The sequence below is a fragment of the Bison bison genome, unplaced genomic scaffold (genome assembly GCF_000754665.1).
Source record: "Bison bison bison isolate TAMUID 2011002044 unplaced genomic scaffold, Bison_UMD1.0 scf7180017864064, whole genome shotgun sequence".
Lineage (NCBI taxonomy): Eukaryota > Metazoa > Chordata > Mammalia > Artiodactyla > Bovidae > Bison > Bison bison.
Genome location: NW_011494636.1, coordinates 3938078 through 3958469, shown reverse-complemented (window position 1 = coordinate 3958469; position 20392 = coordinate 3938078). Strand labels below are relative to the sequence as shown.

The following is a 20392-nucleotide window of genomic DNA, read 5'->3' as shown; positions in this document are numbered from 1 at the left end:
AATAAGAGATGTTTTAACATTAAATGTGTTTTGAAGCTTACCTAATTTACTGTCCAAAACCACATCCACAAAAGGCTGGAATGTGAGAAGCTGACTGATGAGTGGACTCAGTGTAACCAGGAAAGTACTGGCTATTTCCTCCTGCTGTGCTTTAGAAATCCCAGCAGCATACAGGCTTGGAGGAAACTTACTGGAAAGGAAGGGAAAAAACTCATTCACTTAATGCTGCTGCTGCTGCTAAGTCGCTTCAGTCGTGTCCGACTCTGTACGACCCCATAGACGGCAGCCCACCAGGCTCCCCCATCCCTGGGATTCTCCAGGCAAGAACACTGGAGTGGTTGCCATTTCCTTCTCCAATGCATGAAAGTGAAAAGTGAAAGTGAAGTCGCTCAGTCATGTCTGATTCTTAGAGACCCCATGGACCACAGCCTACCAGGCTCCTCTGTCCATGGGATTTTCTAGGCAAGAGTACTGGAGTGGGGTGCCATTGCCTTCTCTGCATTCACTTAATAGCTACCTTTTAATTTTGGCCAGAGGCTAAGTACTGCAAAATGATGGTCTTCTAGAAGTGAAAATATATTTAAAAATTAAGTAGCATGTGTTTTATAAAACAAAACTCAGAGTACTGAATTGATACCAAAATTGTTTGAAGAACCTCTGAATTACATGGCTATAATTCTACAAAACTAAAAGTTTATAATCTTAGAGAAAATGTTAGTATTATTTTGATGCATTTTAATACATTGACAATGATATTCTCAAAAAAAGTTATAAAAATATGAACCAAATAACTAGTAAAAATATATATAAGAAAGATACTTCTGATAAATTCTGGATTAATTACTTCTATTGAAAGTTGTTTTCAAATAGGTAGAAGGATAAACTGACAATGAATTAATGCCTGGAAGCAAGAGCTTTACAAGAACAAACTATACTAACACTGAAGGAAGATTCAAAGACTTTCAGAGAAAATGTCTCAGTAACTGCAGTTTAAACTAAACTTCATCAAAACTTATGTGAAATGAGATACATAGTCAGTATATTTTGCAGTGTTAATTTTAACTATGGCAAACTTGACAGAAAATGCAAATACCCTGGGGATGACAGCATTTAAAAGGAAGTCCTCAAGATAAACACTTGACATTTGGAGAAGGAAATGGCACCCCACTTCAGCATTCTTGCCTGGAAAATCCCATGGATGGAGGAGCCTGGTAGGCTACAGTCCATGGGATCGCAAAGAGTCGGACATGACTGAGCAACTTCACTTTCACTTTTATGTATTTTATTGAAGTACACTCAACTTATAATGTTTCAGGTACACAGCAGGTGATTCAGTTATACACATATATATACACATATATTATTTTTCAGGCTATTTTCCATTATAGGTTATTACAAGATATTGACTATAGTTCCCTGTGCTATACAGTAAAACTTTGTTGCTTGTTGCATATCCATTTTTTAATATTAGAAATCTAGCATTCTATTCATACTAAATCAAACAAGTGGAAACAAAATGTCATAAACTTTTTAGTTAGGCAAAACTTCGTAAGTTTTCTAAAATATATATATTATACACACTATTTATATATATGTATTACAAAAGCTTTTTTACTACACTTGATGAAGGCTTGAATAAGAACATCAAAAAAGAAAAACGGAGACAGAGAAATTGGAAAATATAAACTAAACTAAATGGGAACATTAACTATGAAATAGAAAACCCTTTTCTATATACTGCATATATACATATTTATTCTGAAGGTTATACGGACAGAACTCGCCTCTAGAATACAGACTAGATGAGGCATAAGAGAGCAGAGAAACATCAAAGATGACAGCAAGGGTTTTTGGCTTGGTCAATTTGCAAAACCAAGTTATTACTTAAACTGAAATGAGGAAGCCTGGTGGGGGATGGTGAGGAGGGTCAGAAGATAGGGGTTGGAATCAGTCCTAATTGATGGTTAGACATTAAAGGGAAGAGATATAGATTTAAAGTCTTGAGACTAAATGACTACAGAGAAGAGAGAAGAGCCTGAAGACTCAGTGCTGGGGCACATCCAACTTGAAGTAGCTGGAAAGACAAGGAGGAACCTGCTGAGAAGGGAGGTGGCATGGAAGCCGACAGAATAGAGTCTAAACGATAGGGTTATGCACTGCTGAGAGATTACATAAGACGAGGCCTAAAATTGTCCATTAGACATAGCAACATGGAGGTCACTGATGACCTTAACAAGAGCTGTTCTGGTGAAGTGTTAGAATGGAAAGTTTGATTGGAATAGCTTCAAAAAAGACAGTGGTATAGACAACTGTTTTTAGGAGTCTTATTGTAACAAATGTAGAATAAGGGGAAGGTGCTTATTCGCAGGAGGATGCAGAGCTGAGACTGCTTTATGTTATTCTTAAGATGGGAGGAACAGCATGCTGTATACTCATGAGAATGATCCAGAAGGCAGGGAGGACTGATGATCTAAGAAGGAAAAGGAACAACTGTGATAGTGAGGTCCCTGAGCATGTGAGAGGGTGAAATCCAATGCAGAAATAGTGGCTGGCCTCAGGCGCACAGTCAGTTCACTCTTGGGAACAAGGAAATACGTGGGCCGAGATACAGGCAGAATAATAGATGTGTCAGAAGAAGAATGTGGAAGTTCTCTTTATATTGCTTCCATCTTTCTAAGTGACACAGAGGGAGGACACTGACAACCAGAACTGGGGAGATGGTACTGGACATTTAAGATGTTTGAAGAAGAAGAGATATGAAAAGCTGTCTAGGAGACTAAATGGATTAAGGAAACATAAGAGGATTGCTGATGAGTTAGCTGAGAGTCCTTTAGTGTCAAATCAAGGGTTCTTCTGAGGTTACCATCAATTTTAGATGTCATTCGGCCCTTATCTAAATTATGATGCACTTTCTGTAACTCGTTTTTTTTCCAAGATGGAGTCAAGTACTACTTGACTTAAATCTCATAGAAGTAAAATAAAAATTAAGATAAAAAACAGTATGCTGATACAAAATACATACATGTAAACATAACCTCTTTTTTTGCATCTGGTATTTATTATCAGACCAATTATTCATCACTTGGGTATAAAATACTAGTTAGAATATAAACATAAATAAAACTCATATGGAATCTATTCTTGAAAAGCTTCCATCTCCATTAATTACTTTTAAGCAAGCATATAAAAATACACTAAAACATTAAGAAAAATTACTGATACTTGCTTTTTTTTTAATTGAAGGCTAATTACTTTACAATATTGTAGTGGTTTTTGCCATACATTGATACTTGATTTCTAAATGACACGTGATACTTGATTTCTAAATGACATACACTAAAGGGCTGCATGGCTTAAATGGCTCTATTACATGTTAATGGTCATACAGCATTCTTCTTACCTGTATATCTGAAGATAAAGCTGGTGCAACGTACAGCAAGAATCAGAGAGGAAAGGAAGAAACTCCTAAAAATAAAGCAACTCTCCTCACTTCCTTGTACACAATATGCTTTGCTAATATATATATTTTTTCATCAGAAGCATGCAAAATAAAATAAAATCCTACATGTGCTACATAGGGAAAACAACTTTTCTTGCATGAAAATAAAAAGGAGAATGAGGCTAAGCGCCTAAAATTCTTTACTGTTAACAATCAACACAACCACAATTAGTAGCTATCATTTAATGAACATGTCCAAGTGCTCAGTAGATATGTAATGACTTTACAAACATTACTTTAGTTCTCTAAGACAGTGAAGAATCTGCCTGCAATAAAGGAGACCCAAATTCAATTCCTGGGTCGGGAAGATCCCCTAGAAAAGGGAATGGCTACCCACTCCAGTATTTTTGCCTGGAGAATTCCATGGACAGAGGAGCCTGGTGGGCTACAGTCCCTGGGGCACAAACTGTCAGACATGACTACCAACTAACCCTTTGGGGGTTCTCTGGTGGCACAGACAATAAAGAATCTGCCTGCAATGTAGGAGACCTGGGTTCAATCCCTGGGTCAGGAAGATCCCCTGGAGAAAAAAATGGCAACCTGCTCCAGTACTCTTGCCTGGGAAATTCCATGGATAAAGGAGCCTGGTGGGTTACAGCCCATGGGGTCACAAAGAGTCAGACACAACTGAGAGACTTTCACTTTTCAAAAAATATAATGACATATTCTTTTGAACTGTGGTGTTGGAGAAGACTCTTCAGAGTCCCTTGAACTGCAAGGAGATCCAACCAGTCCATTCTAAAGGAGATCAGCCCTGGGTGTTCTTTGAAAGGAATGATGCTAAAGCTGAAACTCCAGTACTTTGGCCACCTCATGTGAAGAGTTGACTCATTGGAAAAGACTCTGATGCTGGAAGGGATTGGGGGCGGGAGGAGAAAGGAACGACAGAGGATGAGATGGCTGGATGGCATCACCAACTCGATGGACGTGAGTTTGAGTGAACTCCGGGAGATGGTGATGGACAGGGAGGCCTGGCGTGCTGCAATTCATGAAGTCACAAAGAGTCGGACACGACTGAGTGAACTGGACTGAACTGAACTGAATGACATATTATTGTCCCGATTTTATAGACTAGAAAGGCTGAAGCTAACTATCAAATAAACTGAGTCACAGGGCAAAAAAAGAGTAAGGTTGGGATTCAAGTACAGCTCTGACAGCTTTATCCATTATGACTATGCTATATCTTAGAATGTCAAAGAAATAATTTTAATTGTTATCATAGGATATAGAAAACAAACTGATAATTATTTTAAAACTTCCCCTGTAAGAAAAGAACTAATTTTAAAAGGGTATGTTGTTGTTGTTCAGTTCCCAAGTCACGTCCAACTCTTCGTGACCCCATCAACTGCAGCACACCAGGCTTCCCTGTCCCACACCACTTCCCAGAGTTTACCAAAGATCATGTCCATTGAATTGGTGATGCCACCAATCTCATCCTCTGTTGCCCTCTTCTCCTTCTGCCTTTAATCCTTCCCAGCATCAATGTATTTTCCAATGAGTCAGCTGTTTGCATCAGGTGGCCAAAGTATTGGAGCCTCAGCGTGAAGCTACATCAGTACTTCCAGTGAATATTCAGGGTTGATTTCCTTTAAGTTTGTTCTCCTTGCTTTCCAAGGAACTTTCAAGAATCTTCTCCAGCGCCACAATTCGAAAGCATCAATTCTTCGGCATTCTGCCTTCTTTATTGTCCAGCTCTCACATCTGTACATGACTACTGGAAAGACCATCAGTTCAGTTCTGTTGCTCAGTCGTGTCCGACTCTTTGTGACCCCACGGACGGCAGCACACCAGGCCTCCCTGTCCATCACCAACTCCCAGAGTTTACCCAAACTCATGTTCATTGAGTCAGTGATGCCATCCAACCATATCATCCTCCCCTTCTTCTCCCACCTTCAATCTTTCCCACCATCAGGGTCTTTTCAAATGAGTCAGTTCTTCACATCAGGTGGCCAAAGAATTGGAGTTTCAGTTTCAACATCATTCCTTCCAATGAACACTCAGGACTGATTTCCTTTAGGATAGACTGGTTGGATCTCCTTGCAGTCCAAGGGACTCTCAAGAGTCTTCTCCAACACCACAGTTCAAAAGCATCAATTCTTCAGCACTCAGCTTTCTTTAGAGTCCAACTCTCACATCCATAAGTGACTACTGGAAAAACCATAGCCTTGACTAGACGGACCTTTGTTGGCAAAGTAACTGGGTGTTGTTTTTGGTTTGGCTCTGCCTCTTTGCAAAGACCATAGGTTTGACTATATGGACCTTTGTCAGCAAAATGTTATCTTTGCTTTTAACACACTGTGTAGGTTTGTCATAGCTTTTCTGCCAAGAAGCCATCGTCTTCTAATTTCATGCCTGCAGTCACCATCCACAGTGATTTTAGAGCCCAAGAAGAGGAAATACGTCACTGCTTCCACCTTTTCCCCTTCTATTTGCCATGAAGTGATGGGGCCAGATGACATGATCTTAGTTTTTTTAATATTCAGTTTTAAGCTGGCTTTTTCATTCCCCTCCTTCACCGGCATCAAGAGGCTCTTTAGTTCCTCTTTGCTTTCTGCCATTAGAATGGTACCATCTGCAAAGGTGAGGTTGTTGCTATCTCTCCCAGCAAGCTTGATTCCAGCTTGTAACTCATCCCACCCAGCATTTCACATGATGTGCTCTGCACATAAGTTAAACAAACAGGGTGACAATAAACAGCACTGTCGTACTCCTTTCTCAATACTGAACCAGTCAGTTGTTCCATACAAGGTTCTAACTGTTGCTTTTTGACCCACAAAAAGGTTTCTCAGGAGACAGGTAAAATGGTCTGGTATTCCCATCTCTTTAAGAGTTTTCTAGTTTGTTATGATCCACAGTCAAAGGCTTTAATGTAGTCAATGAAACAGAGGTAGATGTTTCTCTGGAATTCCCTTGCTTTCTCTATGATTCAGCAAATGTTGGCAATTTGATCTCTGGTTCCTCTGCCTTTTCTAAACCCAGCCTGAACATCTGGAAGTTCTCAGTTCATATAACATCGAAGCCTAGCTTGGAGGATTTTGAGCATAACCTTACTAGCATGGGAGATGAGTGCAATTGTCCAGTGGTTTGAACATTCTTTACTTCTGCCCTTCTTGGGAATTGAGATGAGAACTGACCTTTTCCAGTCCTGTGGCCACTGCTGGGTTTTTCAAATCTGCTGACATACTGAGTGCAGCACTTTAATAGCATCATCTTTTAGGATTTTAAATAGCTCTGCTGGAATTCCATCTTTCTACTAGCTTTAATGGCAGCAGTGCTTCCTACGGCCCACTTGACTTTACACTCCAGAATGTCTGGCTCTGAGTAAGAGACTACACTGTCATGGTTATCCAGGTCATTAAGGTCTTTTCTGTAGAGTTCTACCGTGTATTCTTTCAGTCTCTTCTTGATCTCTTCTGCTTCTAATAGGTCTTTATCGTTTCCATCCTTTATTGTGCCCATCTTTGGACAACATGTTCCTTTGGTACTTCCAATTTTCTTGAAGAGATCTCTAGTCTTAACCTTTCTGCTGTTTCCTCTACTCCTTTGCACTGTCCATTGAAGAAGGCCTTCAGGTCTCCCCTTACTGTTTTCCAGAATTCTACAGTTAGACGGGTGTACCTTTCCCTTTCACCTTTGCTTTTTGCTTCTCTTCTTTCCTCAGCTATTTGAAAGCATCCTTAGACAAACATATTGCCTTCTTGCATTGTTTTTTCTTTGGGATGGTTTTGTTCGTTGCCTCCTGTATAATATTACGGACTTCTGTCCATAGTTCTTCAGGCACTCTTTTTACTAGATCTGATCCCCTGAATCTATTTGTCACCTCCACTGTATATTCATAGGGGATTTGATTTAAGTCATCCCTGACTGGCCCAGTGGTTCCCCCCACTTTCTTTAGTTTAAGCCTGAATTTTGCTACGAGGAGCTGGTGATCTGAGCCACAGGCAGCTCCAGGTCTTGTTTTTGATGACTGTATCCAGCTTCTCCATCTTTGGCTACAAAGAACGTTTTCAATCAAATTTCGGTCTTGGTCATTTGGTGATGTCCGTATGTAAAGTTGCCTCTTGTGCTGTTGAAAAAGAGTGTTTGCTATGACCAGTGCATTCTCTTGGCATAATTCTGTTAGCCTTTGCCCTGCTTCACTTGTACTCCAAGGCCAAACTTGCCTGTTACCCAAAGTATCTCTTAACTTTCTACTTTAGCATTCCAATCCCTTACAATGAAGAGGACATCTTTTTTTGTGTGTTAGTTCTAGGACATCTTCTAGGTCTTCATAGAACTGATCAACTTTTAGCTTCTTCAGTATAATTAGGCACATTTTACCTCCTACATATCAGCAAATATCAGATGGGTAACTACCCAAAAGTACCACTGGAGCTAGGACCTCCCTGTCATGAACCCCTGCCACTGAAATACATACACTGCAAACTGCAGGGAACCCAGTGTCAGAGCAATCAATCACGGTAAGTGGTTGTGGCCCAGAGGACAAACTCAGCACACTAACCAGGATGGCAAGTGTGTCAGAAGTCAGTGTATCTGTCATGGAATTTTGACTAATAAACAGTCACTGAAGATCCTTCTCTTTTTGTCAAAAAAGGAGGAAGACAAGGGTAAAAACAAATTCAACATGAACAATAGTTTTTAAATTACTAACATTAATGCTATTTCTTTCACTGGCTGCTGTTAAGTATCCCCTGCTCTTCTCTCTAAATAATCTTCCTTGACAACTTACCTATTCTGTTCATATATCTTCAACTATCACTATGCTACCCTGACAACTCAAAAACACACAGGTCTTAAAATTATTATACAGCTTGAACATTTAAACTTTAATATTTAAACTTTAACATTTAAACTTTAACAACCTACTTTAGAAATAATTTATCAATAGTAAAGATAAACTGAATTATCTTTAAAAAAAAAAAAGAAAAAAAACTGATCTGTGCCTCTAGAAATAATTGTTTACACTTAAAAATAAATTTTTCAGAAAATTGAATAAAACTAGTAACAATATGATGGTAGCAACCTAAACGATATAACAGATGCTCAATATTTAAGAAACAATATTAAACCAAAAACCCTACAAAATATACTCGACAAAATAACTTCAAGAGATTGTTTCTGGCAGGAATTAAAAAACAGGATAACTTACAATGTATTGTAGATTTCACATTCATGCATTATAAAAAAAATAAGCTTTACCTTAGTATAGTGCAAAAGGGAGTTGGCAAAGAAACGACACAATTTGAGTGTTTTCTGAAATAATCTGTAGTCTGCATTATCCTGTTTCAAAAAAAAAAATAAGAAAGCATAATAAATATGAAAAGAACATGAAATTAGCTAAAACTGTATATGAGACAGGATTTTCTAAAAATCTCTCTTAATAAACACAGAGTGGAAACATTTTCCATGAGAAAATAATTGTTCTCTGAATTACTGTTAGAAGCAATACAAAACACACCCAATGATTATACAGATATTTCAAAAAATTAGTCTGTATTACTGAAAATAATCTAAAACAGCAAAAGAGGTGATATTTGATTGATCTGACAGTGAAACAAACTTTAATATCGTAACTGTCCCTTGCTATATGGGGATCAGTAAATGGTCAAAAGAAAAAGGTCTCTGTTGTTGTTCAGTCACTAAGTCATGTCTGACTTTTTGTGACTCCACGGACTGCAAGAAAAAGATCTTACAGACCCATAAAAGAATGAGCTATAAAAGAAAACAAATAGAAGACATGAGAAGGCAGGTTGTAGAAAAGAAACTACAAAATTTCCAATAAGTAATATTGAAAACCTCCAAATTACAACCTAATTACATATCTTTTGAAGCTGGAGGACAGGTGACTATTTGATTAGCAAAGATTTAAAAGACAGATAATATTCCAGTGTTGACATGGAAGTGTAGTAATAAACATTTTAACATTTATGGGAGCATGAAATAACACCCTCTTTGCATTACTATTATTATTATTAAAAGCTTGAGCATTAAAACTCCTTGACCCAGTAGCAATTCCACTTCTGGAAATATATTCTATTGAAATACCAGCATAGGTATGCAATGTATCCTTTCTATGTCGTGAAAATTGAAATGAACCATTGTCCATTAATTGGAGAATGGTTAAATAAAGCCAAGGTATATTCATAAACAGTAGTGGCATAAAGCTATTAAAAGGAATTGGGTAGATATGCCCTCAGGGATACAGAAAGCCTCAAGATAGATTCAGTAAAAAATCAAGCTGCAAAACAATTTGTATAATCCTATTATTTTTAAATGTGTGCTATGTGTTTAATGTTTCAAAATATTGAGCCATTCTTCCTTTCTTTAAAGTACTGATAAAAGAAAAATACTGATAAGTCTAAATGTAGTGAGCAATAAATCCAACTATAGGCAACAGATTTTAAAATGAGTTTTTCTGAATGTAACTTTCTATAAGCATTACATTAGTAAAAATAGGAATTATAGTACAAATTTATATCTAAGAGCCTTACAAATAAATTTTCCCTGTCTAAATTACTGGTGATGAAAAAGCTTGTTACAAAGTCTATACATAATAGTTGATTTTGAAACCATGTTCAAGACTTAAGAGAGAAAACATCCATTATAGGAGCTGTCATGGGTTGAACTGTGTCTCCTAAAAAGACAGGTTGAAGTCCTAATGCCCAAAACCCCAGGATGTGACTTTATTTGGAAGTAGGGACATTGCAGATGTAATCAGTTAAGATGAGGTCATACTGGAGTAGGATGTACATTTAATCTAACATGACTGGTGTCCTTATTATGAAGATAATGTGAAGGGACAAAGAGAGAATACCTTGTGATGATGGCAGCAGAGACTGAAGCTGTACAGATGCAAATCCAGGAATGCCAGTGACGCCAGAAACTAAGAGAGAGGATGCAGCGGACTCTCCCACAGAGTCTGCAAGCGAACAAGGTCCTGCTTGTTCAGAGATCTATCCTCTAGAACTGCGAGTGAATAAATCTGCCACGTGATTTGCAGTCATTTGTGATCATTTGTTATATAGCAGCCTCAACTATGTAATTCAGGAACTCATACATCTATATGCTTCCATAAACAGCATATTACCTATGAAATCTAGTGGTTTCCTTCTGATGTTTTTAAAAACAAGGTGAAAAAACTGCTTGGAAGAGTTTAATGAAAGTTTGATTCCTCAATAAATATCAATAGCAAACAGCAGAGGGCATTGCTATTTAAAATTTAGACTTAAGAATGGAGAAACTATAGAGATTTTTTCAAAGCTCCATTTCAGGCAATGGACAGCAGTAAATAGTGCTAGTTACTCTTATGAATCCCAAATAAATAAAAACAAGTAAGGAAAAACATGAAAATCTACTTGGACATTTAGGAAAGTTTACAATTCTCTGATTTTCATATACAAGGAGTTTATATGCACTGAACTTATATACCTTATGTACAAACAGCCATCCTGATCAGGTACCCTCAGGAGCTCTCTTTCCTCTTCCACTATAGACTATACGGTGGCTTCGGCTTTCTCCACCTCACTTCTCTCCAAGGAATCTGTCTAATCTTACTCTCTGAATAAATACTAACTGGGGGATCTGTGGAGTCAAGATAAGCAAGATAGAAACTGGGAAAAGAGGAGGCTGCAGTGGAGGATATAAATGTACAGGATAAAGGAGGAGAAGGGAGCATCCTTTCTGCCACTGATAGTTAAGCAAATACCTTCTCCTTTCAGCAAGGTGAGGGGAATCAGAAAGGGTAAAAGAAGGAAGTGGGGACAGAAAAGGAAAAAAGGGATGGGAGGGGAGGATAGATAAAAAGAAGAGAAGCAAGAAGGAAAGGGTTTGCCTCTTCCTAAAGCTACTCCTCACTCCCTCTTACCAATTTCAGAAGCCCTTTTCAAACTTCCCACCCTCCTCTAGGTCTCTCTTTCCAGATCATCCTGGCCCTAGAAGTTGTGACCAGTTTTAGGAACTGAATGAATCCTCACATGCCCACCCCCACAGTTGCTGGGCAAAGAGCAACGGACAAAGGAATTTCCTGTATCCATTCACAGGTCTACGACAGGAAGAGATGTTATTGTTAACCTATGGAAAAATATTTAATTCATTTACCATTGAAAATTTAACTTCTATGCAGAGTACACCATGTGAAATGCCAGGCTGGATGAATCACAAGTTGGAGTCAAGATTGCCAGGAAAGATATCAACCTCATAGCACTCTAATGGCAGAAGGCAAAGAGGAACTAAAGAGCCTCTTGATGAAAGTGAAAAAGGAAAGTGAAAAAGCAGGCTTAAAACTCAACATTCAAAAAACTAAGATCATGGCATCTAGTCCCATCAGTTCAATTGCTCAGTTGTGTCCAACTCTTTGCGACCCCATGAACTGCAGCAGACCAGGCCTCCCTGTCCATCACCAACTCCCAGAGTTTACCCAAACTCATGTCCACTGAGTCGGTGATGCCATCCAACCATCTCATCCTCTGTCGTCCCCTTTTCCTCCTGCCCTCAATCTTTCCCACCATCAGGATCTTTTCAAAGTCAGCTCTTTGCATCAGGTGGCCAAAGTATTTCAGTTTCAACATTAGTCCATCCAATGAATACCCAGGACTAATCTCCTTTAGGATAGACTGGTTGGATCTCCTTGCAGTCCAAGGGACTCTCAAGAGTCTTCTCCAACACCACAGTTCAAAAGCATCAATTCTTTGGTGCTCAGCTTTCTTTATAGTCCAACTCTCATGTCCATACACGACTATTGGAAAAACCATAGCCTTGACTGGACAGACCTTTGTTGACAAAGCAATGTCTCTGCTTTTCAATATGCAGTCTAGGTTGGTCATAACTTTCCTTCCAAGGAGTAAGCGTCTTTTAATTTCATGGCTGTAATCACCATCTGCAGTGATTTTGGAGCCCAAGAAAATAAAGTCAGCCACTGTTTCTCCATCTATTTGCCATGAAATGATAGGACCGGATGCCATGATCTTAGTTTTCTGAATGTTGAGCCTTTAGACAACTTTTTTCACTCTCCTCTTTCACCCTCATCAAAAGACTCTTTAGTTCTTCTTCACTTTCTGCCATAAGGGTGGTGTCATCTGCATATCTGAGGTTATTGATATTTCTCCCAGTAATCTTGATTCCAGCTTGTGTTTCTTCCAGCCCAGCGTTTCTCATGATGTACTTTGCATATAAGTTAAATAAGCAGGGTGACAATATACAGGCTTGATGTACTCCTTTCCCAATTTGGAACCAGTCGGTTGTTCCACGTCCAGTTCTAACTGTTGCTTCCTGACCTGCATATAGGCTTCTCAAGAGGTAGGTTAGGTGGTCTGGTATTCCCATCTCTTTCAGAATTTTCCACAGTTTATTGTGATCCACACAGTCAAAGGGTTGGCATAGTCAATAGAGCAGAAATAGATGTTTTTCTGGAACTTTCTTGCTTTTCCAATGATCCAGCAGATGTTGGCAATTTGATCTCTGGTTTCTCTACCTTTTCTAAAACCAGCTTGAACATCTGGAAGTTCACAGTTCATGTATTGCTGAAGCCTGGCTAGTCCCATCACTTCATGGCAAATAGTTAGGGAAACAGTGATAGATTTTATCTTATTGTGTTCCTAAATCACTGTGGACAGTTACTGAAGCCATGAAACTAAAAGATGCTTGCTCTCTGGAAGGAAAGCTATGACAAACCTAGACAGTGTATCAAAAAACAAAGACATCACTTTGCTGACAAAGGTTCATATGGTCAAAGCTATGGTTTCTCTTGTAGTTATGTATGGATGTGAGAGTTGGACCATAAAGAAGCCTGAGGACTGAAGAAGTGATGCTTTTGAACTGTGGCGTTGGAGAAGGCTCTTGAGAGTCCATTGAACAACAAGGAGATAAAACTACTCAACCCTAAAGGAAATCAACCCTGAATATTCACTGGAAGGACTGATGCTGAAGCTCCAATACTTTGGCCACATGATGCAAAGAGTCACTTTATTGGACAAGACCCTGATACTGGGAAAGATTGAGGGCAGGAGGAAAAGAGGACAACAAAGGATGAGATGGTTGGATGGTATCACCAACTCAGTGGACATGAAGCTGAGCAAACTCCAGGAGACAGTGAAGGGTGGGGAGTGCTACAGTCCATGGTGTCACAAAACGGTGAATACAACTTAGCAACTTAAAAATAACAACACACTGAAATTATTAGTTATAAATGTTAAGTCATGAGTACGGTTAGTTCTATAATTTAGGACTATTATGAGTTAAACTTTAAAGAGCTAGTCTGAGAACAGACTATGTATAATAGTTATAGAAAAATAAACTGTAATTCCTAATAAGCATATTACAAATTTTTAGAATACAATGTTTTATAAAACTGATGCCAACACTATAATTTTTTGAAATCAATATAAATATATATAAGTATAAGCCAAGTTTAGAAGACTGACAGATACACACACATTCACACATCTGTATACTGCTTCTCTACAAGTTGCAATGGATTGGTGAAGAAAAGGTTCACTGTGGCTATTTCAAGACAACCTTAAATAAAAGTAGCAATAAGGAATTAGACTTCTGTGTAAGAGTAGAAAAGACTGAAAGGATTCTGAGGAGAATGTCTTGACCAACCAGTGAGTATTTAAAAAGGCAGGGACAGACTGACTGTAGAGAGAATGAAAGTAGAGGAGTTACAGGAGTCCAATGTAACATTCTGGGTGAAAAGTAATATTGGGCTACAAATAATCTCACAGGTTGAAAACAAAACAAAACAAATTAAAACCCATTTTGGTAAATCGATCCATAGATTTAGTAATAACTGTCAAAGGAGAAGGAGCTACTGTTCACAGTGCTGTCAGCCCATATTTTTACCTGTGCATCTGACTGTATCATCTGCTCAGCTAACTGTAAACAAGAATGGAAGGAGAAAAGAATGTCTTCACACAAACTAGTAATTATATCTTTGTGTTTCAGCTGACTCTTTATAACCGACTGGTGCTTAAGGCTCTGCCTAAATGAATAAAAAGAAAATATAATCACCACAAGTAACACATCAAGTAACTTAGGACGATAAAATATGATTTGATAGAACATATAAAAAATCAAAATGCATCATTTATAATAGACATGGCATAATTAAGACATGCTGACTTTACCTCTGAAGTTGTCATATTAGTTTAAGTTGCTAATTTTTAATTTCTCCTTATAAAATATTAATTGAACCCTTACTATACACTGGAGTCTGTGAGGGCCTGGAGATAGAGGAGTGAATGAAAAGACACAATCTCTGCCCTGTCTATATGGAATTTCTGGTCCAATACAAAAGAGAAGACTAAATAATGTAAGAATAATTGATGGATTGCAGCTGTGACAAATGCTAAGGTGAAGTTCAGAGTGCTACAACAGAGACATCTACTCTAACTTGGATGGATTTTAAACAGTAGAGTGATATGATTTGATTGACATTTTTAGAAGCAGATCAGTCTGAATGAAGAATAGAAAATGAATCAGAAGTGGGCAAGAGTAGACGATATTTGATGGTGATGGTGTATGTGCTCAGTTGCTCAATCGTGTCTGACTCTTTGCGACTCTATGGACTGTAGCCCATCAGCCTCCTTTATCCGTGGGATTCTCCAGGCAAGAATACTTGGGTGGGTTGCCATTTCCTTCTCCAGAGGATCTTCCTAGACCAGGGATCAAACCTGCCTCTCCTGCACTGGCAGGCAGATTCTTTACTACTGTACCACCTGGGAAGCCCTGATGGTGACAGCAGTATGACTAACTCACTGAGTACTTCACTAGCCTTGCAGAGTTCCAAGCACTTCAAACTGATAAACTCAATTAATTCTCACTGTACCCCCATAAAGAAGGTACTTTTGTTATAACTTCCATTTTCAGATGAGCAAACTAAGGCTCAGAGAAGTTAACTAACTTGCCTAAGACTTCCAAAGGATAAATGATTTCAGAAAAGATTCAAGTATATGCAGCATGGCTGAGTTGACACTTTTAACCACTGCACTATTTATTACTTGTTGGCAATGTAATAACCTGGTGCAAGAAAAGCACCCAAGACCTGAAAGTATTACACTGATCTTTAATGTTTTATGCATATGTATAAAGTAGAGGTTCTTAACCATTTTTATATCTCAACTATACTCCCTCCACCCTCAAGAATGTGATGAATGCTATGGACACTAGCAACTTCATACAACATTCTAGTTAAAATTATAAATGGAATTAAACTTAAACAACTCAAAAGCATATAATGAGGGGACTGTATTCAGCTTAATTATTAACTTACCTAAGCCTGGAAAAAGGATAGTTGATAGTTAAACACTAGCAGCAGTAGGCACAGAGAAGGCGATGGCACCCCACTCCAGTACTCTTGCCTGGAAAATCCCACGGACGGAGGAGCCTGGTAGGCTGAAGTCCATGGGGCTGCTGAAGGTCGGACACAACTGAGCAACTTCACTTTTACTTTTCACTTTCATGCATTGGAGAAGGAAATGGCAACCTACTCCAGTGTTGCCTGGATGCTCTTGCCTGGAGCATCCCAGGGACAGGGGAGCCTGGTGGGCTGCAGTCTGTGGGGTTGCACAGAGTCGGACACGACTGAAGTGACTTAGCAGCAGCAGCAGGCAAGTGGTTAAGACCCATGCCCTATTATTTCAGATATACTAGCTAACTGAGTAGAACTTTTTTTTAATTTTAGAGATGGCAGGATAAAGAAGTAAGATTTAGTTTGGGAGTTACATGTACAATATCTGGATTATCAGAGAGCAGTGTCAGTAAATATTACACAAACCCATACAAAATGTTTTAAATGCAATCTAAGAAAATTACAAATAATTAAGACTTTGGATATAGAAAATGTATTACAAAAAGTAAAAACAAAACAAAAACTTACTTAATTATAAATTTCCAAGTATTGGCATGAAATGCATGGTCCATACTGGAAATAACAGAGCAGATATCCAACAATGAATGAATAACTACAAGGAAAGAGAACAGAACTCTTAGGACATTGAAATATTATATGGAGTGAGCTTAAAAATATCTAATGAATGATCTTAACATTTGTTAAAATAAGTAATATAGTTTTAAAAAATTACATCAAAATAAAGTGTCACACTTTTGATTTAGAGTTTTTATAAAATATGGAAAATTAAGTTTGATGCTTATAGCTACTCTATGACCTAAATAAAATGAAAAATGTTCAGTGGAATAAAATTTGTGCCCTATTATAACTGAAATATTCTGCAGAGATTCTAATAAAAAATGATATATTCCTAAGGAAAGAAAACCTAACAAAGAAGAATCAAAACAAATTTGTACAGTACTTATTAAGGTTTCTACTCTGCCTGTAGTAGATAATTTGTAAAAGTAAGCACAATAAACCCCCTATCTGTGTTCATGAGCTTGGGCAGTTCCCTTCCACAGACCCCAGGCATGGCCATATAATTTACTTTGGTCAACAGGACAAAAATAAACGTGAGGCAAGCAAAGACTTTAAAGTGCCTGACTACTGGGGCTTGCCCTCTCTTGCTGCTCTGACAACCCCTGAAGCTATCAGCAGGTAGCTGATCCCAGGCTAACCTGCTGGATGATGGGGTACACATGGCTGACTCAGCACATTATTCCTCCCTCTGCTCACAACCACTCATGAGTAAGGTCAATGGCCACAAACACCCAGGTGAGCCAGTTACACCCTGTGAAGCAGAGAAATCTTGTCCCACCTCAGCCCAGCCTAAAAATACTCAGAACTGTGAATAAATGAAACAGTAATTGCTTTATTTTTCTTCTCATTTTTTTTGGGCTATGCCACTCAGCTTGCAGGATTTTCAGTCCCTCACCAGGGACTGAACACAGGCCCCGGCAATGAGAGCCCCAAGTCCTAACCACTGGACCCCCAAGGAACTCCCTAGTAGTTGCTTCAATATAACAGATTTTGGGGTGGTTTTTACAGAGCAAAAGGTACCTTATAATACTGTACAAAACCAACTTACTCTCCTTATGCTGAAGTTATGAATGCAAACTTTGCCTTTATGGAGTATTGTTTCTTAAACTCTGGGTCATGATGCATTTGGCAAGTGATGAAATGAATGAAGGAGCAATCAGCACTTTTTAAAAATAAAATAGACTATAATAGAGTACATTATTTCACATACAATAAATAAATGTAGTATATACATACACATGCACAAACATACACATACACATGTATTTATGTGTTTCAGGAAGGAATGAAAACTTTCTTACTAAGAATTTATAGCTTAAAAATTCTGAAAGCTACTGCTTTAGAAGGTACAAGGTTGCACAGCTTTCTTTGCTAATCACTGTGGAGAAACAACCTACTTTGAACATTAACTAAATATATCAGTTCAGTTCAGTTGCTCAGTTGTCTCTGACTCTTTGCAACCCCATGGACTGCAGCACAGTCCATCACCAACTCCTGGAGCTTACTCAAACTCATGTCCACTGAGTCAGTGATGCCATCCAACCATCTCATCCTCTGTCGTCCCCTTCTCCTCCCGCATTCAATCTTTCCCAGCATCAGTGTCTTTTCAAATGAGTCAGCTCTTCGCATCAGGTGGCCAGCATATTGTAGTTTCAGCTTCAGCATCAGTCCTTCCAATGAATATTCAGGACTAATTTCCTTTAGGATGGACTGCTTAGATCTCCTTGAAGTCCAAGAGACTCTTGAGAGTCTTCTCCAACACCACAGTTCAAAAGCATCAACTCTTTGGTGCTCAGCTTTCTTTATAGTCCAACTCTCACATCCATACATGACTACTGGAAAAACCATAGCTTTCACTAGACAGACCTTTGTTGGGAAAGTAATGTCTCTGCTTTTTAATATGCTGTCTAGGTTAATCATAGCTTCCCTTCCAAGGAGTAAGCGTCTTTTAATTTCATGGCTGCAATCACCTTCTGCAGTGATTTTGGAGCCCAAGAAAATAAAGTCTCTGTTTCCATTTTTTCCCCATCTATTTCCCATGAAGTGATGGGACCAGATGCCACGATCTTAGTTTTCTGAATGTTGAGCTTTAAGCCAACTTTTTCACTCTCCTCTTTCACCTTCATCAAGAGGCTCTTTAGTTCTTCACTGTCTGCCATAAGGGTGGTGTCATCTCCATGTCTGAGGTTATGATATTTCTCCCAGCAATCTTCATTCCAGCTTGTGCTTCATCCATCCCAGCATTTCACATCATGTACTCTGCATATAAGTTAAATAAGCAAGGTGACAATATACAGCCTTGACATACTCCTTTTCCTATTTGGAATGACTCTGTTGTTCCATGTCCATTTCTAACTGTTGCTTCTTGACCTGCATACAGATTTCTCAGGAGGCAGGTGAGGTTGTCTGGTATTCCCATCTCTTGAAGAATTTTCCACAGTTTGTTGTGATCCACACAGTCAAAGGCTTTGGTGTAGTCAATAAAGCAGCGGACATCACCAGATGGTCAATACCAAAATCAGACTGATTATATTCCTTGCAACCAAAGATGGACAACCTCTATACAGTCAGCAAAAACAAGACCAGGAGATGACTGTGGCTCAGATCATGAACTCCTTATTGACAAATTCAGACTTAAATTGAAGAAAAAGTAGGGAAAATCACCAAATATATAAATCTGTTAATGCATCAAATATCAACTTTACAAAATCTAAAAATTGAAAAGATTAAAAGTTTATTGGGTAGGATTTAAATTTTTTTATAAATTTAATATCATGAATCGCTAATTAGAAACAATGATTGGGTTCAGTAATTTAGCTGATGCATGGTTTATAGTCAATATACATCACATACCAAGTAGTAAGTTTTCCTCACTCACCTACTACCATATTCAAAATATCATCATGCTCATCTATTAAAGGGTTCATGCACACCATATCCAGCAGTTCCATGAGCTGCTTCTGAAGAGAATAGGCTTCCTTAAAAAGAGCCTGCAGAAGGTCTGCGACTAGGTGTAGACGCCCAGAATAGACAGATTCACTATTCTGATCACAAAAAAATAACGAGAGGAAAAAAGCAAATCAGAGAACGCTCAGGAGCCAAATTTATTTTAACTCATTCTATCAGAGCTTATAAATTTAATATTTTTACTGAATGACATATTCATTAAAGAAATGCTTAATGAACTTTCATCATATATAGTGTACTTTGAGAGATGCAGGCATGTATAAAATACAACCTCTGACTTCTAAGATCTTACAAATATAGAACAAAAAAGAAGATTAATAACACTAGGTCCATGGCATGACATTTTAGTACCCTATCACCAAAGAGAAGGATTAGGTAACAACAAACAGCATTATCACCCAACAACAGCATTATCCAACAAACAGCATTATCAAAATTGCCTGTGACCCACAAATCCTAGGCCAGCTTTTCTGCTTTAAAGCTGCCACAGGACTAAATAAAGGTCAAGGTCCTTTTATAGGCAACTAATTATTAAGGAATTCACCTGAGTCACCAATGCCACGACAGAACTATTTCAGGATCCCTGTGACTCAACATGAATCCTTATCACTTCTTTCCTTATCAAGAGGAAACAGAATAAGACAACAACAAGGAAACTGCAAGCGCCCCCTTTGTAAGATTTCTCTACAACTACTTATTTTGAAACAAATATTTACATACATGCTGTTTGCTCTGTGGAAAAACCCATTGCAATAATACAGGATAAATGTAAGCTTATGAACAAACATGCTGCTGCCAAGTCGCTTCAGTCATGTCTGACTCTGTGCGACCCCATGGACTGCAGCCTACCAGGCTCCTCCGTCCATGGGATTTTCCAGGCAAGAACACTGGAGTGGGTTGCCATTTCCTTCTCCAATGCATGAAAGTGGAAAGTGAAAGTGAAGTCGCTCAGTCGTGTCTGACTCTTAGTGACCCCATGGACTGCAGCCTACCAGGCTCCT

At 38.5% G+C, this 20392-nt stretch overlaps 1 protein-coding gene across 2 annotated transcripts in view; it reads right to left on the bottom strand.

Annotated features, from left to right (window-relative positions):
* The window catches only part of LOC104986236 (chromosome unknown open reading frame, human C1orf112), a 50545-nt gene that overhangs the window by 20254 nt on the left and 9899 nt on the right, over positions 1–20392 (bottom strand). For both annotated transcript variants that reach the window (XM_010836706.1, XM_010836704.1), the window contains exons 6-11: positions 19303–19468; positions 16374–16458; positions 14339–14477; positions 8699–8779; positions 3401–3465; positions 42–190 (exon numbers count right to left, since the gene is read on the bottom strand). In XM_010836706.1, the coding sequence (XP_010835008.1) occupies positions 42–190; positions 3401–3465; positions 8699–8779; positions 14339–14477; positions 16374–16458; positions 19303–19468 (685 nt within the window). The remainder of the gene's footprint in view (positions 1–41; positions 191–3400; positions 3466–8698; positions 8780–14338; positions 14478–16373; positions 16459–19302; positions 19469–20392) is intronic.